Genomic DNA, 22,501 nt, shown 5'->3' with positions numbered 1-22,501 from the left:
ATTAAAATAACCAATGGTCTTTAAAAAACTGAAAACATTTGCAAGATGAACAGAGCTACAGACCAGAGACCCATAGTCCAGTTTCAATTGAATGAAAGTATGATATATCTTTAACATAGAACATCGATTTGCTCCCCAAGCGATGGAAGAGAGGACATGGAGGATGTTCAGTGCTCTTGTACATTTGACCCGTAGCTTCTTCATGTGTGGTATAAAGGTCAGCTTATGGTCAAAGATAGGCCACAAGAACTTTGTCTCAGGGACCACAGGCAGCACAACTTCACCAATATGGAGTTCAGGATCAGGGTGAATACCCCATTGGCAGCAAAAGTGCATGCAAACGGTTTTAGAAAGAGAAAAGTTAAAACCTTTTGCTGGGGTTCACTTCAGCAAACGATTGAGGGCAGTCTGTAGCTGCTGCTCAAAATACCTCATGTTCAACGACTGACATGAGACATGGACTCCAAGTTCCTGTAGAAAAGAACGGGAAAGTGTCAAACCCACACGAACTTGGAATCACCTGCCCATTAAAAACGTTTTAATAAAAATGGGCAAATGGCCATGTAACCCATATATATGGAGGTCTCGCAAAATGCCATACCTCCACGTTGTATCATTAGCCTTCTCAATATCAAAGAATATTGATATAACATGTGTATTGTTTGAGAAAGGCTTCTCTGATTGATGTTTCAAGTTGAATCAGGTGGTCCATGGTGGAGCACTGTAGTCAGAACCCACACTGGGTGAGCAAGAGGAGATTGTTTGGTTCAAGAAACCAAAAAAGATGAGCATTAACCATCCTCTCTAAGGTCTTACAGAGACAGCTCATCAGAGCAATTGGATGATACTTGAAGGAATCTTGGGATCCTTCCCAGGCTTAGAGGAAGGTAGAATGATAGCCCAGTGCCAGGGAACAGGAAAACCATTCTCCTGCCAGATCTGGTTAAAAATAATCAGAAGAATAGCAAGACAAGCAGGAGATAGATGGTGCAGCATTTCATAGTGTACATCATCAGGTCCAACCAATGTATTGCCAGACAGATGAAGGGCCAGTTTAAGTTCCACCAGTGTTAAGGGACAATTACAGTCATAGAGACAATCAGTCCAAAAAGAATGAGGTGATCGCTCTGCCCGAGTCTTGATGGTTAAGGAGGTGGAGGAAGAAGTAGAAGGGCTAGATACCCAACAAAAGCATTCACCTAGAGTATTGGTAATGTCCTGGGTATCAGCTACTTCCTTGTCATCAGAGGGGAACAGAATTATATTGCCCACTGACCTTTTGAATCTTGTCCGATATGACTTTGGAACTGGTGGTAGAAATATGCTAGTTGTAAACTTATTCTGGCTTTGACATCTTACCCATCAAGCATGTGCACGGGCCTCGTAGAAAGCGATGCGGTGTGAGTGTGTGGGATATCAAAGAAATGTTTTTGAGCCTTCCGTACCATGTGGCAGGCAGGATTCCACTGAGGAGAAGGATATCATGGAAAATGTGTCGAGGTTTTAGGAATATATTGAGCAGCTACCTGTACAATACAGTCAGTCATTGCTGCCACATAGTTGTCTATTGATGGTTTACAGACGATGGCAGGATCAAGTTCTGCAAGAGCAGTGAAAGAGGGTTAGTTTGCTTAATCCAGCTTCCACCAAAGCACACGGGTAGGTTGGCATCAACCACAGTCAGTCTCTCTCAAACTTACAGGAAAATGATCACTTCATTGTGGATTATTGTCAACCCTCCATAAAAAATAAGAGAATAGTGAGGGGAAGCAAATTGAGAGATCTATAGCAGTAAAGGATTGAATAGGTGTATGAAAATAAGTAGAAAACCAGTACTGAAAGAGAAAGGTTGTCATCAGAGAGCATACACTCTACAGAATGACCCCTCCTATCAATATCAGCACTTACCCAGGTGGGATGATGTCCATTAAAGTCCCCCATGATTAAAAAGGAGATGGCAACTGTTCAATGGGAGCATCAAGGTCTGATTGATCATAAGTCTCTCCAGGAAACAGGTAGAGAGAATAAACAGTGATGGTATAACCAAAAGAAACACAGATGGCTATGGCCTCTAAGGGTGAGTCAAGAGGCAAAGACAGGGTGGATACAAGCTGATCAATCAGCAATGCCACCCCTCTATGCTCGTTCATCCCACAGCCTGCCATTTCTGTATGACTGTATAGGCAGGTTTCAGAAATGTTTCCTGTAAGAAAAGACACAGGGGATGGTAAGAAGCTATCAGCACTTTGATGCCATCCAGATTAGAATGTAAACCTTCACAGTTCTACTGTATCAAAGTGGCCATTTTTACTTATGTATGGGCAAATTGGGTGGAGAGCCCTTCTGTTTTCAACTAGTTTTTTCTTTACTCGAAGGAGGTATGTTGACCTCCATGGATCCTGCTCTGGGTTGATTGGGCAGGTCTGTGTCCTCAGAAGATTCCAGTGGCTGAGAGCGTGAACAAATGATTGTTCTGCATCTCGAAGAATGTGGACCCAAGGAAATGCTCAAACCTGAAACCAAAGGAAGTGGATCCGGGGATCTACTGGAAGGAATGGTAAGGACAGAGATGAGTGTTGACACTGATTCATTAACTTTCTTAACCATGGAAGGCAAAAGATTTTTCATGTGGTTTGAGAACAATTTCTTCAGAGGCACAAAGAGATCCATTTGCACTGCCACTTTAGCAGTGGAACAAAGTGCAGCAGCATATATCCGAGATGGAGTGGTGGCCATTAACTTTTGAGCCTCAGAGTAAGAAATGTTGTGAACCCTTTTCAAACACCATACCTCTTTTCCTTCTACTCATCTAGAGCATGAAAGTAAGATGGATGAGAGCCACTAAAATTAACAAAATAAGGGTCTATTTCACACTCATTAACACTGTGATCCCTGCCACCACAAGAAACACACATCAAGGAACCATAACATGATGTTTTTGAGTGACTGAACTGTTGACACTGGAAATATCTGAGAGTTTGGAACATATGGCTATACCTTGCAATTTAGATAACCTGCCCTGATGGTGGCAAGTGGACATGGTGAAGTAAGCATCAAAATTAGGACATTGGTTGGCATCATAATTCCATCTTTGCAAATGGAGATATGCTTCATTGCAGAAACTCCTTAGGTGTAGAAACCAGCAAGGATCACAGACTCTAGGATGTTCTTCAAACCCCTCTCAACAATAATTCCTTGTGATGAATTCAAAGTAGCATGGGGAGTAACCACAAAGTGTATATCTCCAATGGTCTTTGAATGCAGGAGGTGTTCACTGTGTTTAGGAATGGACATTTCCACCAATATGTCACCAGAACAAAGCTCTTTGATTGACTTAGGACAGCCAGCTAGTCCTTCTAGTCCCTTCTGAATAAAAAAAGGTAGACATTTGCCCTAAAGATTTGTCTGAAAGAGAATGTAATATAAGAAAATAAGGTACAGGTGTTGAAGAAGTTGAAGATTGCTGCTCAGAATCTTCAAGACGAGGTCATTTATCAATGGTCTGCTTTTTCACTATTTTATTTTGATTTTTATTTGGGGGATCCATAATAAAGAAAGAATATTGGGGTGCCAGTGACTCCACCCTCCATGGAGCCATATAAGGGTATACATTACAATGACAAACAAAGACAATGCAGCAACACAAAGGCTTTGTGAGCACTATACCCAAATACCAACAACAGACACAATGTCCACAATAGTTGTTGAGAATGTCCAACACAGGTACTTGGTCGACCTTAGTTCAAATGGCCCAGCTGAATGACCCTGGGAGGGCACCCCAAGGCTGCCCATCTACAGGAATTCAAGGCCAAAGTGGTGTGTTAGAGTCGGATCTCTCCTTCATGGGTTGCCATGCACAGCAAATATGAGGGTGGATGTTTAGATCCCAGAAAAGATAAACTGAAAGAACAAAACCTTCTCTGAGAGGTCCCCTCACCACGTAAAGGAATCCAAAATGAGGGGAAAGACCACATGATCTTCACTGTTCATCTTTAAACACACTTTGCATAAAAATTATATAAAAAAAGCAACAAAAGAAACATGACTTATGACCTTGACCTGCATGAACAACTTAACCTTCCAATACTTACTGCAGTCTGACAAGCAATTTCCAAAAATATTTCACTTGAAAGGCTATCTAAAAGGCATTCTTACTAAAATTGGTAGAAAGTGTTGATTAAGAACTGAGGCTTATTCAAAAACTATGTAAATCACAAAAAGGAAGGAATAAATTAGGAGTTGGTAGGGTCATCTTCAGTTTAATTATATCACCAAAATGAAAATGTTTATAAAAGTTTGAAGTGTCCTTGAAAATCAAGTAATTAAAATAGTGTAAAATATTTCAGTGTATGTATGCCACTGTCAGCTCTATTATGTATAATAATAATATATTTTCAAATTTAAATTTAGCTGTTCAGTAAGAACCGAATTATCACAACACAAATATAACATTACTGATCTAAACTTACCTGTTACCACATAACAGTAAGAACAAGCACGTCTTTTACCTGAACATACCTATCAATATTCAGTGACAAATTCTGAAGATCTTTTAGAGATGTACAATCAGCTCCTTTTGTTGTTTGAAATTCTGCTTGTTGCTGAAAAATAAGTCATTAGTTTTATAAAACCTTTTCACTCTTGAAAACAGCCACTTAAAGCTCAACTACAATAAGAACATGCAAAGTTACTTTCTTGACACTTAACTAAGATACTACACTTAACTATGAATGAAGGAGTATTTTAAAAGAATGAGGTGAGCTTTATTTTGAATATTCTCAGTATTGGAACTGCAACTTAGCCTAATGAGTTAATGTTACTGAGTTTTCTGATTTACTTTACACTGGCAGTTATACAGAAATATAATATTACTTTTAGATATAGATGTAACAGAAATAGAATATCCTTACTTTTAGATATAGATGTAACAGAAATAGAATATCATTACTTTTAGATATAGATGTACGACTTCAAAACTAACAACACGTTATGTGAATAATCTAAAATGATTGAAAAATTATACATTTATTTGGTAGAGTTTAGATGCTTCAGAAATAAGAGGTGTTACAAGAATAACGATGATGTTATATGTAGACACTTCATATTGTTTTCCTTTTACTTCATCTAAACTGACTGGATATTATACAGAACAGTAATATGAAAATATGTTACCTTCATTAAAAAGCTATATAGACACTGACATATTTAGGTTTCATGAACTTACAAAAGTACTCCTTCTCAAAGCCTCTGTCAGGAGGTAAATGCATCTACACGAGGTTTCTTTTTTGTTTTTTTACTGACAGCCTATGGCATTAAACAGTAATAACGTAGCCTTCTACAAACAAAATATTCACTTTTCTACTTTTATTTTTTGACACACAGTTGTATGTGCAATATGGTTGATATCAATTTAAGATTCACTGATGTGACAGTAACACTTGATGACCCTTACAGTTCTTACTTGCCTACATTGCATTAATTATTTCTATAACTGCCAATGGTCATAACATTCATTCTGTTTTGAGGTTATACTGCAGCTCTTGTTTTCAGTACCTTCAGCTGCTTTTAACTCAAAATCTATTGGTCCATACTGTAAACCAGACAACAAAAAGACTTTTGACTCTTCTTTTTCCAGTAGTTTTGAGATACTTTTATGCGAAAATTTTTATTTAAACTACATATTATTTTCACACATGCTATCTTTCCATACCACTCTGATCTACTTTTTACAAGTGTGTGTGTGTGTGTGTGTGTGTGTGTGTGTGTTTATACAGTAATCTCGGACTACTGTTTATGAATGTGTATATATGTATGTATATCCATAGCCATCTTGGACTATTTTAATGAGCATATATAGATATCCTATACCATCTTGGACTGCTGCATGAATGTGTACGTACATCCAGTGCCATCTTTGGACTACTGTCTGCATGTGTGTAGCCATCTTAAATTATTGTTCATGAGTGTGTACACATCCATACATATGTATCCAGAATTTTAACAATGGTTCACTTTTGAAACACTAATGCATTGTTATTGTCACTAATGTAGTTTGTAAGCAATAAAAATCCATAATTTTCATTGGCATCTTATAACACTGTCATTCATGCATATATTGGTCATTGTTAAGGTACCCTATCAGTTGGTGACCTTTTGTGAAGTATATAAAACATGTTAATGAATTTGGGTTTACATCTATCCTAATCTCAATGTTTCCCATTTCCATGCACCAGACTTTACCATTTTTGTGGTTTGGTCATAACATATCATTAATTGACTAGAATGTGAAAATCCTTTTACTTTTGATTTATTCAGAGTCCTTACCTTCATGAATATAGTAGCTTCTTGCCAACGTTTGGCCCACTGAATATAGACTTGGAATTCTGGAGCATATTTCAGGAAAACAGCTCCAATATCTGCTAACTGAGAACCACATCTCTCCAGCTGGTTTAAGAGATTCTTGTGGAAATTACACAGTTGGTTAAGGGTCAAATAAACTTCCTCTAAATTCCCTGTTTCTGACTTCAAGACCTGCTTGTTAAACAACAGTTATATAATGTTTTAGCATGAATTCTTAAGGTAAAAATAATCCTTTGTCCACAAGGGACCTGAGCTCAACTAAGTAACAAAAGTGTAAAAAAGCCATCTTTTAACATTTAAGTAAAATAGCTATACATTCATTTCTTTTGTTTTTTCTGTTTGTTGTTAAACACAAAGCTACATAAAAAGATGTCAATGCTTTGCCTACCTATGATAACTAAAACTGATTTTCAGTATTACAAACCCTCATGTTTTCCACCAAATTATCCCTCCAGGGTGACTGATAAATTTGTCACTGTTACAAGTTGAAATACTTCAGTGAAATACACCATCTTCATGGTGCCATTCTGAATTAACTGTATTTTTACATGAAATAGTCTGGAATAGTTGACCATACTGAAGTTCTGAACAAGACTAGACATATAACTTTTTCTATATGTAGGATTCAATGAAAAAAGTAAAATATTCAAGTTATTACAAAGTTACAAACTACAGACTTAAATAACATTAATAAATGTATCAACTAAACAATTCAGATCAAAATACAATCAAATTACACTTTGATTGAAGTCTTAGGTTAGTATTTACTTTGAAATGCTGACTCAAGTCCAGTCAGGATTTATAAATTAAATGAAAAACAATACTGTCACACAGAGAAGCAACTGCTACTCACTACTCTGAGCAATGTAAGTTACACAACTGTATTGTAGCTCAAAAATGAAACACCTATAGACCTAAGATTTTTTTTATCTATTTTCATAGCATGCTGACCTTCATTACTACTGACGGCAACTCATTTCATAAGCGAATTAACCTGTTATAAAAAACTGTATTAACTGCACCTAGCCAAACTTATTGAAGTTTGGTCCCTCCATCCTAACATCTTCAGGATTCAGTACAAAGAAATTAGACTCTTATCCTATCACCAGAAAATCTTGCATACTTAAATAAGATCTCCTATAACTATTCTTTTGTCTAAATAAAATAAGTTAAGACATTTTAACCAGTCCTCAAAGAAATCCTTCTGTTCTCTGAATGTTAGTAGCAATCCTCCGAGTCTTCTCCAATAAATCAATATCCTTTGTCAGAAAGAAACTATATAGAATAGTTGAAGTGAGGGCTAACTGGTGTCTATAAATAAATAATTAAATCCTAAAATTTAATTAGCTTTTCACCATTAACAATAAAATGAACAATTTCTCTACCAATATGCCAAGATTATTTTCTTCAGTCCCAATGCTGAGTGGGTTCTCATCTACATTAAATGTGTGGTCCAAATCATATTATAAACACATTATCTCACACTTACTATAATTACAGTTCATTTGTCAAATATTTGTTTAACTTACTAAGTGACCCATGTCATTCTGTAATACTGCAGCACACCTAATACAGCCAGAAATACCCCTAGAGTTTAAAGTCATCAAACATTAATAATTCACAAATTATGACAACCAATACAATTAATATAGGTAAGAAAAACAAAACCACAATCACTGACCTCTTAGGTAAACCATTAGTAACAAAGGTATAGTTTCACTGGATTCCATTTTTAACAATTTTTTTCTGTCTCATCCAGCCACAGTACAATTCAATTAACCAGTCTTCCCCAATACTTGTGATTTTTCCTTCCTAATCATCTTTGTGAAAACTTATCAAAAGTCTTTTAAAAGTTTAAGTGCAAAGTCCACATGCTTTACATAATCCAGATAAAAAGTAACGTCTTCAAAAATGTCAATATACTAGCAAGATAACGCTTCCCTTAAATGAATCCATGTTCATTTTCTTACTATATAACATTTCATTAAAAGATTTTGAGCTTCTTTTATCATAATCTATAGAATTTTCTCATTACAACAGGAATGAATTCCAATCCTCATGCACTATGAAATTAGCCTAAATATTAGTTGGTCAAAAGTTTAAGACAATACTGAAACGAAGCTTTAATCGGTAAACATGTAATGAAATTTAGTCATTAGTGTTTTAGTGTTTTCAACATCTCCCACTGACATCTCCTATGTTACATTGGGTAAAAACATGGCAAGGGCTAAAAAGTTGAGAGAGTTTGAACATGGCAGAATTGTCGAGCTGCAAAAGCAAGCTCTCTATCAATGTGCCATCATTGGTGAGATTGGGCATGATGAAACTGCTGTTGCAAATTTTTTAAAAGACCCTGAAGGATAGGAAACGAGAATTTCAAGTGGTTGTACCCAAAAACTTTTGCTGGCGTTGAGCAGGAGGATTCGATGGGTTGTTGACAAGACACCAGCTGTTCGTCGAACCAGATTAAGGCCCTTACGGATGCAGAATGCAGCTCAAGAACAATAAGACGACATCTACGAGAGAAAGGCTTTAAAAACCGTAAACGTCTTCAAAGGCCACGTCTCCTTCCACATCACAAAACAGCTCGGTTAAAACTTTGCTGAGAAGCACCAAACATGGGATGCAGAAAAGTGGAAAAAGGTTTTGCTCTGATGAGAAAAAATTTAACCTGGATGGTCCAGATGGCTTTCAACATTACTGGCACCATAAGGATATCCCACTGGAGAAATTTTCTATATGACGCAGTGAAGGAGGTTTCATCATGATCTGGGGTGCTTTCTCCTTCCATCGAACAATGGAACTTCAGGTTATACAGGAGCATCAAACAGCAACTGGCTACACTGGCATGTTGGAAAGAGCATCCTTATTGACTAAAAGCCCTCGCTTGTGTGGAAATGACTGGATCTTTCAGCAGGACAATGCTGCAATCCACAATGCCTGCAGGACAAAGGACTTTTTAATGGCCAGTAACGTGATTCTTTTGGACCATCCAGTGTGTTTGCCTAAACTGAACCCCATTGAAAACGTTTGAGGGTGGATGGCAAGGAAAGTCTGTAAAAATGGACATCAATTCCAAACAGTGCATGATCTTTGTGAAGCCATTTTCACCACTTGGAATAACATTCCAGCCAGCCTTCTGCAAACGCTTATATCGACCATGCCAAAGTGAATGTTTGAAGTTATTCGCAATAACAGCCATGTAACTCACTACTGAGACTTCTTGTTGGGCATTTCCTACCCTGTTTAGGACTTCTTTTTGGTATGGTCTTAAACTTTTGACAAGCTAGTATTTAGGCTAATTTCATAGTGTTTACATTTTCCCTATTAAATGGTTAAAATGATTTTTATTTTTATTTTCCCTTTTCTTATTTTCATCTTTTGAAGCTCTATTCAAATAAGTGGTTGAGTCTAACAATACAAAATGCAGATTTTTTCTTTATGTTCATTGGCCTTAAGATTTTGGCCAGCAGTGCATACTGTATTGTTGGGCTTAGGGTTTTTCTACAGTATGTGTCTGTGATTTGTTGATGATAAATTCAATGATAAATTAACATCATGCACTCCACTTGTTCAACTTTTCCCTGACCATGACTTTACTATCTTCTGCTACTGTCTGTACCTGCCCATCTGATTTTCCTGTTCATCTCATACTATGTATATCTTTATTTCTAAATCACTTGCTTGCTATACTCTCAACATCAATGAGTTACAAACACAACTTCCTGGAAGAGTATGCTTTTAACTTTCTTAAAGTAAAAAAAACAACAACAGCAAACTTAAACATAAAGCATTCATTCACAAAATAAACTAATATCTATATTAAACAGTTCTTTTATATCATGACACTTTTAGAAGCACAAAAAGTGTTTGCTTCTCGATACCAGCAACTAAACTGTGAACATACTCTTTAATGTTTTCTAGTTTAGAACTTAGCAGTTTCTAGTTGTAGACATTCCACACCTCCACCATGAATATCTTTCAGTATATTTATTGAGATTTTCCAGTATGTATGTCTCTTAATAATCTTTTTCGTGATTACAAGCAACAAATTTCAAACCTATTAGGGACTGGTACCTAAATGCTAACTGAATCTAACTCTGTAGCATCAAGTTCTAATAGTGCACACCTTTGTAAATTGAGTACTTCCATTTTCCCCTACCTCTAAGGCTCTCATCCCTTTCCTGACTTGTTTCCTTTAATTCTGCTCTTCATTTGTTATTCTACATCTCTAATATAACAATCTTTCTCAAAGCTGTCTCAACAATTATTTCAAATAATCTATGCAACTGAAATGTACTTCATTTTTATGAACTTTCTAAAATCTGCAATCAAGCCCACATTTCTCAAATATGACCCATTCCTGAGAGTCACCTACTGCATTAAATAAATTCCACTACACTTATTCCGGTACAGCCTCTAATCACAGCAAAATTTTGCTATGCTCAGTTCTCTTTCAGCAATCTAGCTACACAATATTTATTGATTTAACTAAAATTAATTTATTTCACAGTTTACAGATAATTGTATATAAATATAACACTAAAACCTTCAAATGTATTTATGTTAATAACTAGTACTATAACCACAGAAACAGTGAAAGCCTTTCCTTGTTGAGTTTAAACTCATGTTTTAAAAAAAAGTGATGAAAAATTACAGAATTATGAATATCCTTTACTTATTGTAGAGCATGTATCATCTGTCATTACTTCTTCACTCTCCCACCTTTCTGCCAAAGACATAAGCTCCATTTTCTATTCATAATTTAGATTTCATTGAAAACTTCAGTTGTGGGGAAAGAAGATACTTGACAAGTATGCACATGTTCCAAACACCAAATTCAAATTAGGTAGACTAACTTCTGAAATCCTGACAGACACTGTAAAGGAAGTGGGAGCAAACTAACATGAAAAGAAACTGAAATATAAAACTATAAAGGATAGGGGGGCATTAATAATCTAGGTTACAAGAGAAACATAGCCAAGTAGAGTTTGAGAAGACTGCAGAAACAGAAAATAATCTGATTCAAAAACAAATTAGTGGAGCATATTGGCTATATTAAAAAGACTAAACTTAAATGACATTCAGGAAAAATGCTTTCTTCACAGCATGGAACTTCTCTTTGTCCATAAAGCCCTTTAGTTCAGGCAAAGGTCAGTTTTATGAACAGTAAGGGTGTACAGAACCCATGAAGTGAGCAGTGGGATACAGGGATGGTATAAACAGGTAGGAAAAATACCATATCCTGCTCCTGCAGTGGAAGGTTCTTTGTGGAACAGCCTAGAAACTTATTATGAAATAACATGCTTCAGAGGTTATCGTCCCTTTTCATCCATATCAAGTGAGGTACACAACTGGTGTAATCAGTGGGTGCTCATGGAGAACCAAAGACAAAAGTAGTTTCCAAAGAAGAGATCAACAATGTAAATGAAAAATAAAAATCAAAACAATGTAAAAAATATATAAACCTAGATGATCCACATCCTGAATGGAATTCTTGCTACAACAGTAGTTCCTATTTCTGACATCTCTAATGTCACACAAGAATGTGCATGTGGAGGTGGGAAAGGTATCCACTAAGGCATCATCAGCCACAAGATGTCAGGTTTGGTTTGTTTTGAATTTTGTGCAAAGCTACACCAGGGCTATCTGCACTAGCCATCCTGAATTTAGCAATGTAAGACTAGTGGGAAGGCAGCAAGTCATTACCACTCACTGCCAACTATTGGGCTAATAGTGGGACTGACCATCACATTATAATGCTCCAACAGCTGAAAGGGTGAGCATGTTTGGTGTGACAGGGATTTGAACCTGCAACCCTCAGATTACGTGTTGAGTGCCTTAACCACCTGGCCCAAGATGGCAGCCTCTGTAAATTTCTACAAGGTAACATACTTTCACAAAGCTCCTGCAAGGAGGGTACAATTTTGTCTGGGACAACATCATAGTAAAGTGAACATTAACTCTATCAACAAGAAAACCTAATTTATGATGGAAAGGCAGATCTTCTGTACTATCCCTCGAGGCTTGTGCAATAAGTCATGTGGAAAGTATGAGAGTGAGAATTATGGGAAGGTAATGTATGCTTTGCAATGCATAAAAGACATTAAGAAATTTTTAGTCACACATTTTGTTGATAGCATGAGTTCAAACTCAACAAGGAAGGCCACTAAATATTTGAAAGGCAAGTCTACCTGATTAAAATCAAAATTTACAAAAAAGTACATATAATACTACCACAAGTTCCTGTATAAATAAAATTGTAATCTCAATATAACTAATTTTTCTCTCCTATTTTTCCATTATTCAACTGAAACTTGATATAATTCTCTATTTCTAGTATTAAAAGTGCATTTAGTATCCATAAACAGTGAAGAGAAATTGAAAATAATACCCTTTAAATTAATTTTATTGTAAAGCACCATCAATTATATAGCAATATAAAAGAAACAAAAGGCTATGATAATTATATTAGCATATTTTACTTAAATATGAAAATGAAGCTAAAATTGCAATATTTGAATTAACCCTCTTCACATAGGCCACAGGTCAAAGGCCATGTCATCATGTTTTTTGACTTGCATTTAAAACTTTATTGAACTAATTTTATGAACTTAAATATATTGGTATCAACCATTAAAATACTTCAAAGTTTGGTATCGTATATTATTTAATTTTAAAGGAAATATTAAAAAAAAAAATTTCTGTGTCACACGGTATGTTCAATGCAGTACTGGTTCAAGTCAGATGTTTGCAATGCCAAAATATGAAATCTATAGTTTCATACAAATTAGGAACTCAAATTATCAATATTGGAAAGAAAATATAAAACAAAAATATCCTATATTTTACATTTGCTGAAATATTGTTCGTGTACTGAATGAAACAACCAGCTCTATTCACCTTTCTATTTTTGGAAACTTTTCCTTATATACCCTTACTTTTGTCAATGACATATGAATAACCAATCAAAAGCTCAGAATGTCCCCATTTTGGCTTTCTCAGCCATTTTTAAGTATTACATCATTTCGTTCTTTCAATGCAAAACTTGAAGCTGGTAAGTTGAGTCTTGGGTCTGCTCAAAATTTTGTATTTTTTAGACTCAAATACAGCTTAGTTACTAAGTTTCATAAATTATAGTGGAGATCTGTGGTATTGATAGAGTAGTTATGAATGTTTTGGTTATTTCAAAGGTATAAAACCTAAAAAAACATTTATTTTCATATACTCTACATGTGAAATTTTATAAAGCTTAGCAACCTATGACAAATAGCAAACAAGTCGTACCTAAAAAATGATAAGTGTTTGTTCTACTTCTTTATTTACTATTCTGTGTTTTAAGAACTTATTTGTAAATAGTAATAATCTCTATACATATATAATAATGGAAATGTGACTGTATTTTACAAAATACTAGTCCACTAAAACACAACCAAGACAGGTCACTTTGTAAAGACTAAAGGTCAGTTTTATATTACTGAACAAAGTAACATGAGTGTACGTGTGGCACATCTCTGTAACTTCTGTATTATTAGCCAAACACGGGTGAAGTATCAATATAATAAATATATATTAATATATAATGTTATAAGATTTAAACTATTTAATCTAAACATTCATGTTTTCTTGTTACAGTCTGTAGTTATACTAGAACTACACGTCCTGTAGTTCCTGCAAGTTACAACAGTAACCTAAAGAATAAATTATATTTATCTCCTAATTTTTATTATGGTGGTTACAAGTTAAATCAACTAAACCTGTACAGAGGTTTATTAGTGAAAATAACAGATAAAATATAACTATCTGAATGTTATAAAAATTTTGAATGTGAAATTTCAAAATTTTCTAATGCATAAAAGTATTTTTAGTTTTGAAATGAAAATTACTCTGGATGTTGGATAGACAAAATGCAAAAAAAAAAAATGGATGAAAAACATTACTTAACAAACCTTAAGATTTAATAATAATAAAAGATTGATATTAAAAGTTACAGAATGAAAACTATGAGCAGAAAATGGTTAGGAGATTGGTCCCAGGTACTGAGCCTTTAATTAAATAATTAAAAATGGAAATATAAGTTTTGTCAAGTGTGCTTTGTTTAATTGACTTTTGTGCAAAGTTATTTGAGGGCTATTTGTGCTAGCTTAATTTGGAAGTGACAGACTAGAGGAAAGGTAGTTAGTCAAATCCACCCATAATAAACTCTTGAGCTACTGATTACCAACAAAAAGAGGGACTGATCATCATATTTTGTAATGATATAAAAAGAAGTAGAAAAGAGGTGAGTGAAACAATGCTTAATTCTTTGTAAACTTAAAAAAAAATTCAACTTTAGCACTAAATTACACTGAATTCTCAAAGAAAATAATTAAGTGAATTGTTATTTACTCCTTCATAAATTTAAAACATAATGAAAAGAGTTTCAGTTTAGCTTTGATTTACATTAGATCCTCATTCTCAATGAACAACAATCTTTCATACTCAAAAAGCAAGAAACTTCCTTTCTGGAGTATTATATCATGGAATATTTGATTATTTCACTAACTACTGGTACTTAATGGACTTGTTTAAATACAGAATTTGTGATACAACTGCACATTAAGTTTTATACTATGAATTAATAAATGCTTTTGTTAGTCTGTTACTGAAGGAAAAGCCTGAAAATAAACCTTTTCACTTTATCTTTATATTACCTTGTATTACACAGTAACATAACTTGTCACAGCTTTCCCACAAGTTTTTTTTTTAAACTTACAACAATCTTCCCACAAAGACAATTTCATTTTAATGTAGAATTCTTTTCATTTTCATATCAATTTTTCTTCCTCTTGCTTGAAAAATTATTAATGTGAAGAATATGTGAACTTGTTTTAGAAAAACATTAAACACCAAAATTGGGTAATTAAACATTTCTTAGGGCTCTTTGAAACTCATTAGAGTTTACCGAGTTGTAAAATAAATCTGTGCTTGCCTCAAGTTTCTGCAACAAGGCATCTAGTTTTTTGATATGTTCATCTTCAGTACTAATACACTGTTGTAAAGCCATGCTTATTTCCGAAGTTTTGTCTTGTGACCGTTTAGGTGATCCATTTCTTGAACTAAGGGCTGCTAAAACTGATAAATGAAAAAAAAAACAGAAGATACATTAAACTCTGATGCATATAATGTGTAAGTAGAAGCCATAATAAGAAATTTATTAAGAGCAGAAATGAGGGTCATTTTTATTGTTTTATCAGTTGCTCATAAACACAAATGTATGTACCCATCACACAAAATATATACAAAAACCTGAGTTTTAGTGGACATATTCAAGTTATTAACGAAATAACAATACATTAAAAAATTTGAACATTCAGTCCAAAAATGGAAGAAAACAGAACATTATTTAATCTGTGGTTTTCAAATAACATGACAAAAACAAACTGTACTATCTACAACCTCCTGTACCTATGTATGTGTACAGTAACATTAAGCATACAGCAGGTTATCAGAAACATGTATAGGAATGATTGGATACAATATACAAATATGAGTCCAGACTACCAATACTTACATTTAATGTCTATAACATGACCAAGCCATGCTTTATATGTTAGCCAAGAGATAAAAAACTAAAACCTTTGTTAAATATTCTACTTATGCCATTAAACCACCTCTAATGTTTCCACACACACACACACACACACAAAGGAAAAGCTTTAGTCTCTCTCCTATGTTCTGTTTATATTCTCTCCCACACCTCAGTAAGTTCTCACATTAGGAAGACCATCGCTAAACCACAATACCCTAATAGGTCTAATTAGTCTTATACCAGATTACAATAGCCTTTTTGCTCCTAGTTTCAAATCTTTTATAAACAAACCTTTTCAAGTTTTTTTCCAACAACAGAATACACTAAGTAGGTTATTTTAATTTCCAGAATAAAAATAACATGTACTGTATTACTTTAAAAAGTGCACTATCATATATCATACACACTTTACACTAAGTGAGAAATAAAGGTAAATACACTTATGCAGCTTGTAAGTTTACTCTGAATTCTAGCCAGTATATGAATATTTATTTTTACACGACAAAAACATCTAATTTTTTAAACAAATTTATATAAAATACTTCATGTGTGCATATATATATTACTAGAAATAATATTGGTTCTGAATATTCAATTACTAGACATTTTAATCCTTAACTTTCTGTTTGAAATCAAAGTTTGTTATTAAAGTGTTGAATTTTAAGGAAATTACATAGGAAGGTTTCCTTTCCTTATATGGAACAAATACTTAATGTAAATTGTGAGGAAATTTTTTCTTAGGGAGAATAATACAGATTTTTCTCAGGAAGATTGTTATAGTGGTGCAGATAACTTTATTGGTTTTAAGGGTGCATGATATTGTTGTCAAGCAGCATACACTTTTTTTAAAACTAATTAATTTGTTTAATTTTACACTATCCTACAAAAGATTTGAAAAAACTCTTTACAACTTAGCATGCAAAATTGTACCAAAGTTTTTTTAAATTCATTTCTCTATTTCAATTGTAGAAATTTCAAGACTACAAGTAAACATTGCAAATAAAAGGTTGTCTTTTTAGTTTTAGAAAACACATAAAACGATACAAATTATTTGGACAAGAAAAAGATAGTTTACTAGATTTCATACAACAGTTTCATCATAAAACTTTTCTTTTTCAGAAGTAAGTTTTAAATTGGTATTCCAGGACTTGTATTAGTGGTGGCATGCTTTTCTTATAGCAAAGCCACATCAGGCTATCTGTAGTGTCCACAGAGGAGAATTGAATCCTGGATCTTTAGTATGGCAATAAAAGGAATTGGCATTTTTTGCCAGTTACAAATCCAGATATTATGAAAATTCAGAATAATTGCAAGAATTGGAGAGTTATATACAACTTTTCATTAGGTTGATGCATGGGATTCTTTCATAATTATCAACAAAATTACATAAATTTAAAATTGTTACTAAAAACAGTGCATTCATTGGAGTTTCATCCTCTTCATAGCCAGCAACACACAAGACCTTAATATCAGTAAATTTAAGTGACTTATTGATAAATGTATTTATTTATGCAATTAAGGAAAATAAAAAATGATCCAACGTCCTAACAATGGACCCCAATGTACCCCATTTGTGTCATTAATCCAGTTTCACTGGATTCTCTATGCTTTCTTCTATACAGCAACTTTCATAACAAAGAAGACAATTTACCTTACACACTTCTAGAAAGATAATAATAAGATTTTTGTAATACCTTGATATATGTTTTCTGAAAAGTCAGATGCACTAAATCCATTCCTTTACCTTCAAGTATATAAGTAGTAACCCATTCAAGAAATGTCAAAAAACTAACAAGGCAAGATTTTCCCATAGTGAAGCCATGTTGGCTATCTAACAAAATTTTAAACTTTGTGAAAAGCTTTGCAAAGTATTTTTTATTAGATTTTCAAAAACTTTTCCCACTGCTGATGTAAGACTAATACAATACAACTATAATTATCTAGACACTATCGTTTCCCTGGAAAAAGAGAAGTAACAGTTAAATTTCAATCCAATTTAAATCTCACTAAAAAGTAGCAAGTGGCTTACACATCCAATCCCTGGTTTCCTTCAGAACTCTTGAGGAAATATAATCAGACTTCTGAGGCTTTACTATTCTTTAAATTTTCCAATTTTTTCTTAATAATCTCAGAATTGATGTCATTATCTTGTTTCTATTTAGCAACTACTCAAAACAAGGAATCTTCATCAGTAAAACTTGATTCAATTTATATGGTGCAGTACACTTCTGGCAGTTGAATGCAAGTATGCCACATATAATGTATAGTTTGCAAAAACCCTGCCTTTGTTTAGAACAGCTATAGTCAGTACATTAATCTCCACCTGATAAGATTCTTTCTTTAGTCAGATGTACAGAGGGTTTCATCTATATGAAATGTGTGATCCCCATTATGATAATCCAAATACTATAGTTAAAAGCCATCTGTCAAATATTTGTCCAACTGACTGATGTCATTCTGTAATACATAAATAACTGTGAGACAGTTTGATATACTCAATAGTTTGTTGTGTCATTAATAAATTCCACTAATTCATTTAATTATTTGAGTGTGTATCTATCCATGTCAAGCAGTGATCCCAAAGAAAGTAAACTACTTTGACTGGACTTAATAACAATTACATTTTTTATCTCATCTAAGCTACCTGCAGAACAACTTACTGGTCTCTCCCTAACTTATGATGGTGTTGATTTTATTAGTTAATATTTTCTTTGCACACTATCAGAAGCTTTCTGAAAATTTAAGTAAACCAAGTACCCATACTTATCACAATTCACAAAACATATAAAATCCTAAATAAAATTAACATGTATGAGAAAAATTCCTTTTACTAAATTTATATTGAGTTTCTTTTATACTTCATAAGGTTTTGTAAAACTGTTTCTATCAGACACTATAATTTTTCACACTACAGAAGTAAAACTAACTGAAAACAGTTAATAATCAGTTAAGTAGAATTAAAGTTAAATCTAGTAATTTCACAAAATCAATAAAAAAAAGAAGTGTTTTAAATTATTCTAGCAACTGATTAATAGAAATATTGCAATCATGATTTTCATTATTATTTTTGGTTTATTCAAGTAGTTTGTTTAAAGTATCAAAACCAAATTTGTGGTGCTATAACTTTGTCCTAGTCATCTTGAGTGTCTGTGCATTTTCCTTATAGCAAAGCCACATTGGACTATCTGCTGTGTATTCTGCATGTAAATGAGCCTCAGATTTTAGTGTGGTAAATCTGTAGCCTTATTGCTGTTTCAGCAGGGTTATGGTCATCTTTAAAGAATAACTAATTAATTAAATGTAACCAGTTAAATAATTAGATACTTAACCAATTAGTAAATTTCACTAACTGTCCAGCTCTAACTAACTAATTTACAATTTCTAGGGGTGAGGTAACTTATCTACTTTATAAAAAAGAAGCAATATTAACAATTCTCAAGCATTTGACTACTGTCTGTAAACGAACTTAAGTCAAAGAGAAAGCAGCAGCTTTAACATGCCGTAAAACATTGGTGCTTCACTTACGTTTGGTCTTTTAACCTCTTTCATCACCAAGATATGTTTATTAGATGGGCACCCACAGAAATATTTTCAAGGAGCAGTAAAACTTATGTATAGGATCAGCTTTTACAGTGTAAGTTAAAAGACTAAAAGAATGTGTTATTTGTGCTCAAATTCAAAACACAAATTTACAACTGTAACAAAAATTGCTAGAAATATTTAGTTCAACTACGATGTTAAGTTCACATCATAATACATGTAAGGGAGACAAATGACCACTCTTTCTCCTTCCTCTGGACACCCATGTATATCTATATGATTCAAGCCAATATTTTCCATATTATACAGAGATAAACTGAAGTTTCTAAACAAATGTTTGCTAGAGAGAAGGGCTTAAAGAAGGAACATGACTCACTCCCGTTTCTTTTCAAAGAGCTTTGGAATATAGAAATTCAACTTTTGCAAGAAGTAAGACCAGATGGCAGATGTTTAAGATATATAGAACCAAAATAAACTTTAATTAAACTTTGTTACTTTTCTAACACAATTTGCCTTCAAATGTGGTAGAAGCTGAAATATTTTAGGTAATTGGATGGATATCTTGGAAAGAAGGGTTAGAAACAGAGTATATGTAGTTGTAATAATGTGGTGATAGGTTTAGTTTGTTTTGAATTTTGCACAAAGCTATATGAAGGCTATTTTCACTAGCTGACCCTAATTTACCAGTGAAGGCAGCTAGCCATCAGCACTCACCACCAACTCTTAGACTACTCTTTTACCAATGAAGAGTGGAATTGACTGTTACATTATAATGTGTTCCATGGATAAAAGGGTGAGCATTTTTGGAGGGATGTGGATTTGAACCTATAGTGATAGAAAAAGGAGTTGTTAGAGTTTGTAGTAGTGTGGTGTAAAAAGAAATAGCTTAAGACTGACCAAATAGCACCATGTTACCACATGAAAATTAAGTGCAATTTCCATAGTTTTCCATAACTTGATTATCAAATATTAAGTTTAAATTACCACATTAGTTCCTTTTTTGCATGAATCCCTGTTTCAAAAAAAACAACAAAGTATATCCATTATAACTATTACAAATATATAGCTATATATTGGCTAAATACTCTTATTATATACTACTTTTTAAAATATTCTGTGAAACTTAATGGGAGAAAAAAACTGTGATTTCATTTCTCACTTCAGTATGAAACGTACTACGCATTTTTGTTCGTGTGGTAAGAACTTTTTCTTCAGCCATGGGTTTGGTAACTGGTGCAAAATTCATTTTACAGAGTATCACTGGCAATCTATATTGTAAATATTAAAAAGAAAAGAAAGAAAATACAATTTCAATTCACAAACATTATTTAACATGTTTCTCTTACATTTAACTCATAATTGTAAAAAATGTTGCTTGTATAAGATTAATGCAAACTTTTAATTTTAAAGGTTTGGGCAAGTTGCGAGAAAGAAATTTCATTTCTCATCTATTATATTACATAAGAATCTTTTAATATTTATGTAAATTACTTGTCATAATAATTCAATAAAATCAACTTGGGGTGAGAGAGTGTAAATATAAATCATCATGATAGTTCTGCTTCAAAATAATATATTTTATACCAATTTATATTTCAAAGATTTAACTTACAAGTTATAAAAAATTATACCTAACATCCACAATGTCCAAAGAACACCATAATTTATTACATAATTTAGTGACATGCTAAACCAACTGTGCTGATTAGTTGAATCATTCCAGTAGTTGTTGCTTAAATTAATATAATATAATAACATTACTAATTTGAAAATCACAGGTGACGTAATATAATAATCTAGATTTAGTAACGTAACTAGACTAATAGTAATAGGTAACGATCAGCAAAAACCTTAGTAAATTAACGATTAAAAACACATTAAATTAAATTTAAAATATTATAACAGAGAATTCTGTAAAACAGTTGGTTTAAAATACAATTAAATATACATCATGCTAGCTTATTAATTTGATAACAATATTTTACTCTGGTAAAACACGCCTCTTACACAGTCTTAGTGCAATTTAAATTTTGATTCATGTGAAGGCGCCCCCTGCTCTATATGTACGCTTAAACATATAAAACGTTCTCCCCTACAGAGTTGACGTTAGATGTATGACAATTGACGGTTTATTAATGTTTTTATTATTTATTTCATTTCTTTACGTTATATACAAAAATATATAAATACGTAAGCAATCAACCATAATTATTTTCATTTATTCTGTCCATTTTCTGTCATCTAATATTGTAATATATGAAATAAAATGTAAACAGTAAATTATATGACAATTTTAAAATGTTTAGGATTCAATTATGGTGATAGTTAGTACTATTCTAATATCTGGGCCTGGCATGGCCAAGCGCGTAAGGCGTGCGACTTGTAATCCGAGGGTCGCGGGTTCGCGCTCGCGACGCGCTAAACATGCTCGCCCTCCCAGCCATGGAGGCGTTATAATGTGACGGTCAATCCCACTATTCGTTGGTACAAGAGTAGCCCAAGAGTTGGCGGTGGGTGGTGATGACTAGCTGTCTTCCCTCTTGTCTTACACTACTAAATTAGGGACGGCTCGGTGCAACGGGCTAACAACCTACTCACTTAAAATACCTGTTGAAGAATTCGCAAGCCCTATGTTTCTTGGTGGAATCTAATGGTGATAACTAACTAACTATTCTAATATCTGTAAGAATGTTTTTCCTGAATGCAGCATTATTATGGTCATTTTTAAGTTCTTACAGAACATTAAAAAATCGAGTTCTTATATTAAGTTCAATACTGAGAAAACTTCTAGCTCCTCTCTTGAAAAGCGACTTCTCTCTAGAAGTATGTGCCCCTGTTATCTTTGCGGGAAACTTAAGTGCTTATAACATTAAAATTCGGGATTTGATGCTTGTAATGAGCACATAACTAGACCATTGTGTATCTTTTTGCTCAATGACATTTAACTGTAAGTATAGAATATTGTTGTAAAAGTGTTATATTTTTCATTCGTCATAAATCTGTATACCAGTATTAAATTTGATTATATCT

At 33.4% G+C, this 22,501-nt stretch overlaps 1 protein-coding gene across 4 annotated transcripts in view; it reads right to left on the bottom strand.

Annotated features, from left to right (window-relative positions):
* LOC143247399 (FYVE, RhoGEF and PH domain-containing protein 4-like) overlaps positions 1-21,571 on the bottom strand; it is a 38,413-nt gene extending 16,842 nt beyond the window's left edge. Inside the window, exons 1-5 of one of the 4 annotated variants that reach the window (XM_076495412.1) lie at positions 21,479-21,571; positions 20,648-20,739; positions 15,332-15,474; positions 6,325-6,531; positions 4,519-4,601 (exon numbers count right to left, since the gene is read on the bottom strand). In XM_076495412.1, coding sequence (XP_076351527.1) covers positions 4,519-4,601; positions 6,325-6,531; positions 15,332-15,474; positions 20,648-20,739; positions 21,479-21,510 — 557 coding nt within the window. In that variant the 5' untranslated portion in view covers positions 21,511-21,571. Of the gene's footprint in view, positions 1-4,518; positions 4,602-6,324; positions 6,532-15,331; positions 15,475-20,647; positions 20,740-21,083; positions 21,271-21,456 lie in introns of those variants that run through there. The other 3 variants (XM_076495414.1, XM_076495411.1, XM_076495415.1) reach the window with 3 other exon arrangements.
* Positions 21,572-22,501: the final 930 nt, after the last annotated feature.

Source organism: Tachypleus tridentatus, chromosome 3 (assembly GCF_004210375.1).
Source record: "Tachypleus tridentatus isolate NWPU-2018 chromosome 3, ASM421037v1, whole genome shotgun sequence".
Taxonomy (NCBI): domain Eukaryota; kingdom Metazoa; phylum Arthropoda; class Merostomata; order Xiphosura; family Limulidae; genus Tachypleus; species Tachypleus tridentatus.
This window is presented reverse-complemented; position numbering and strand designations above follow the sequence as displayed.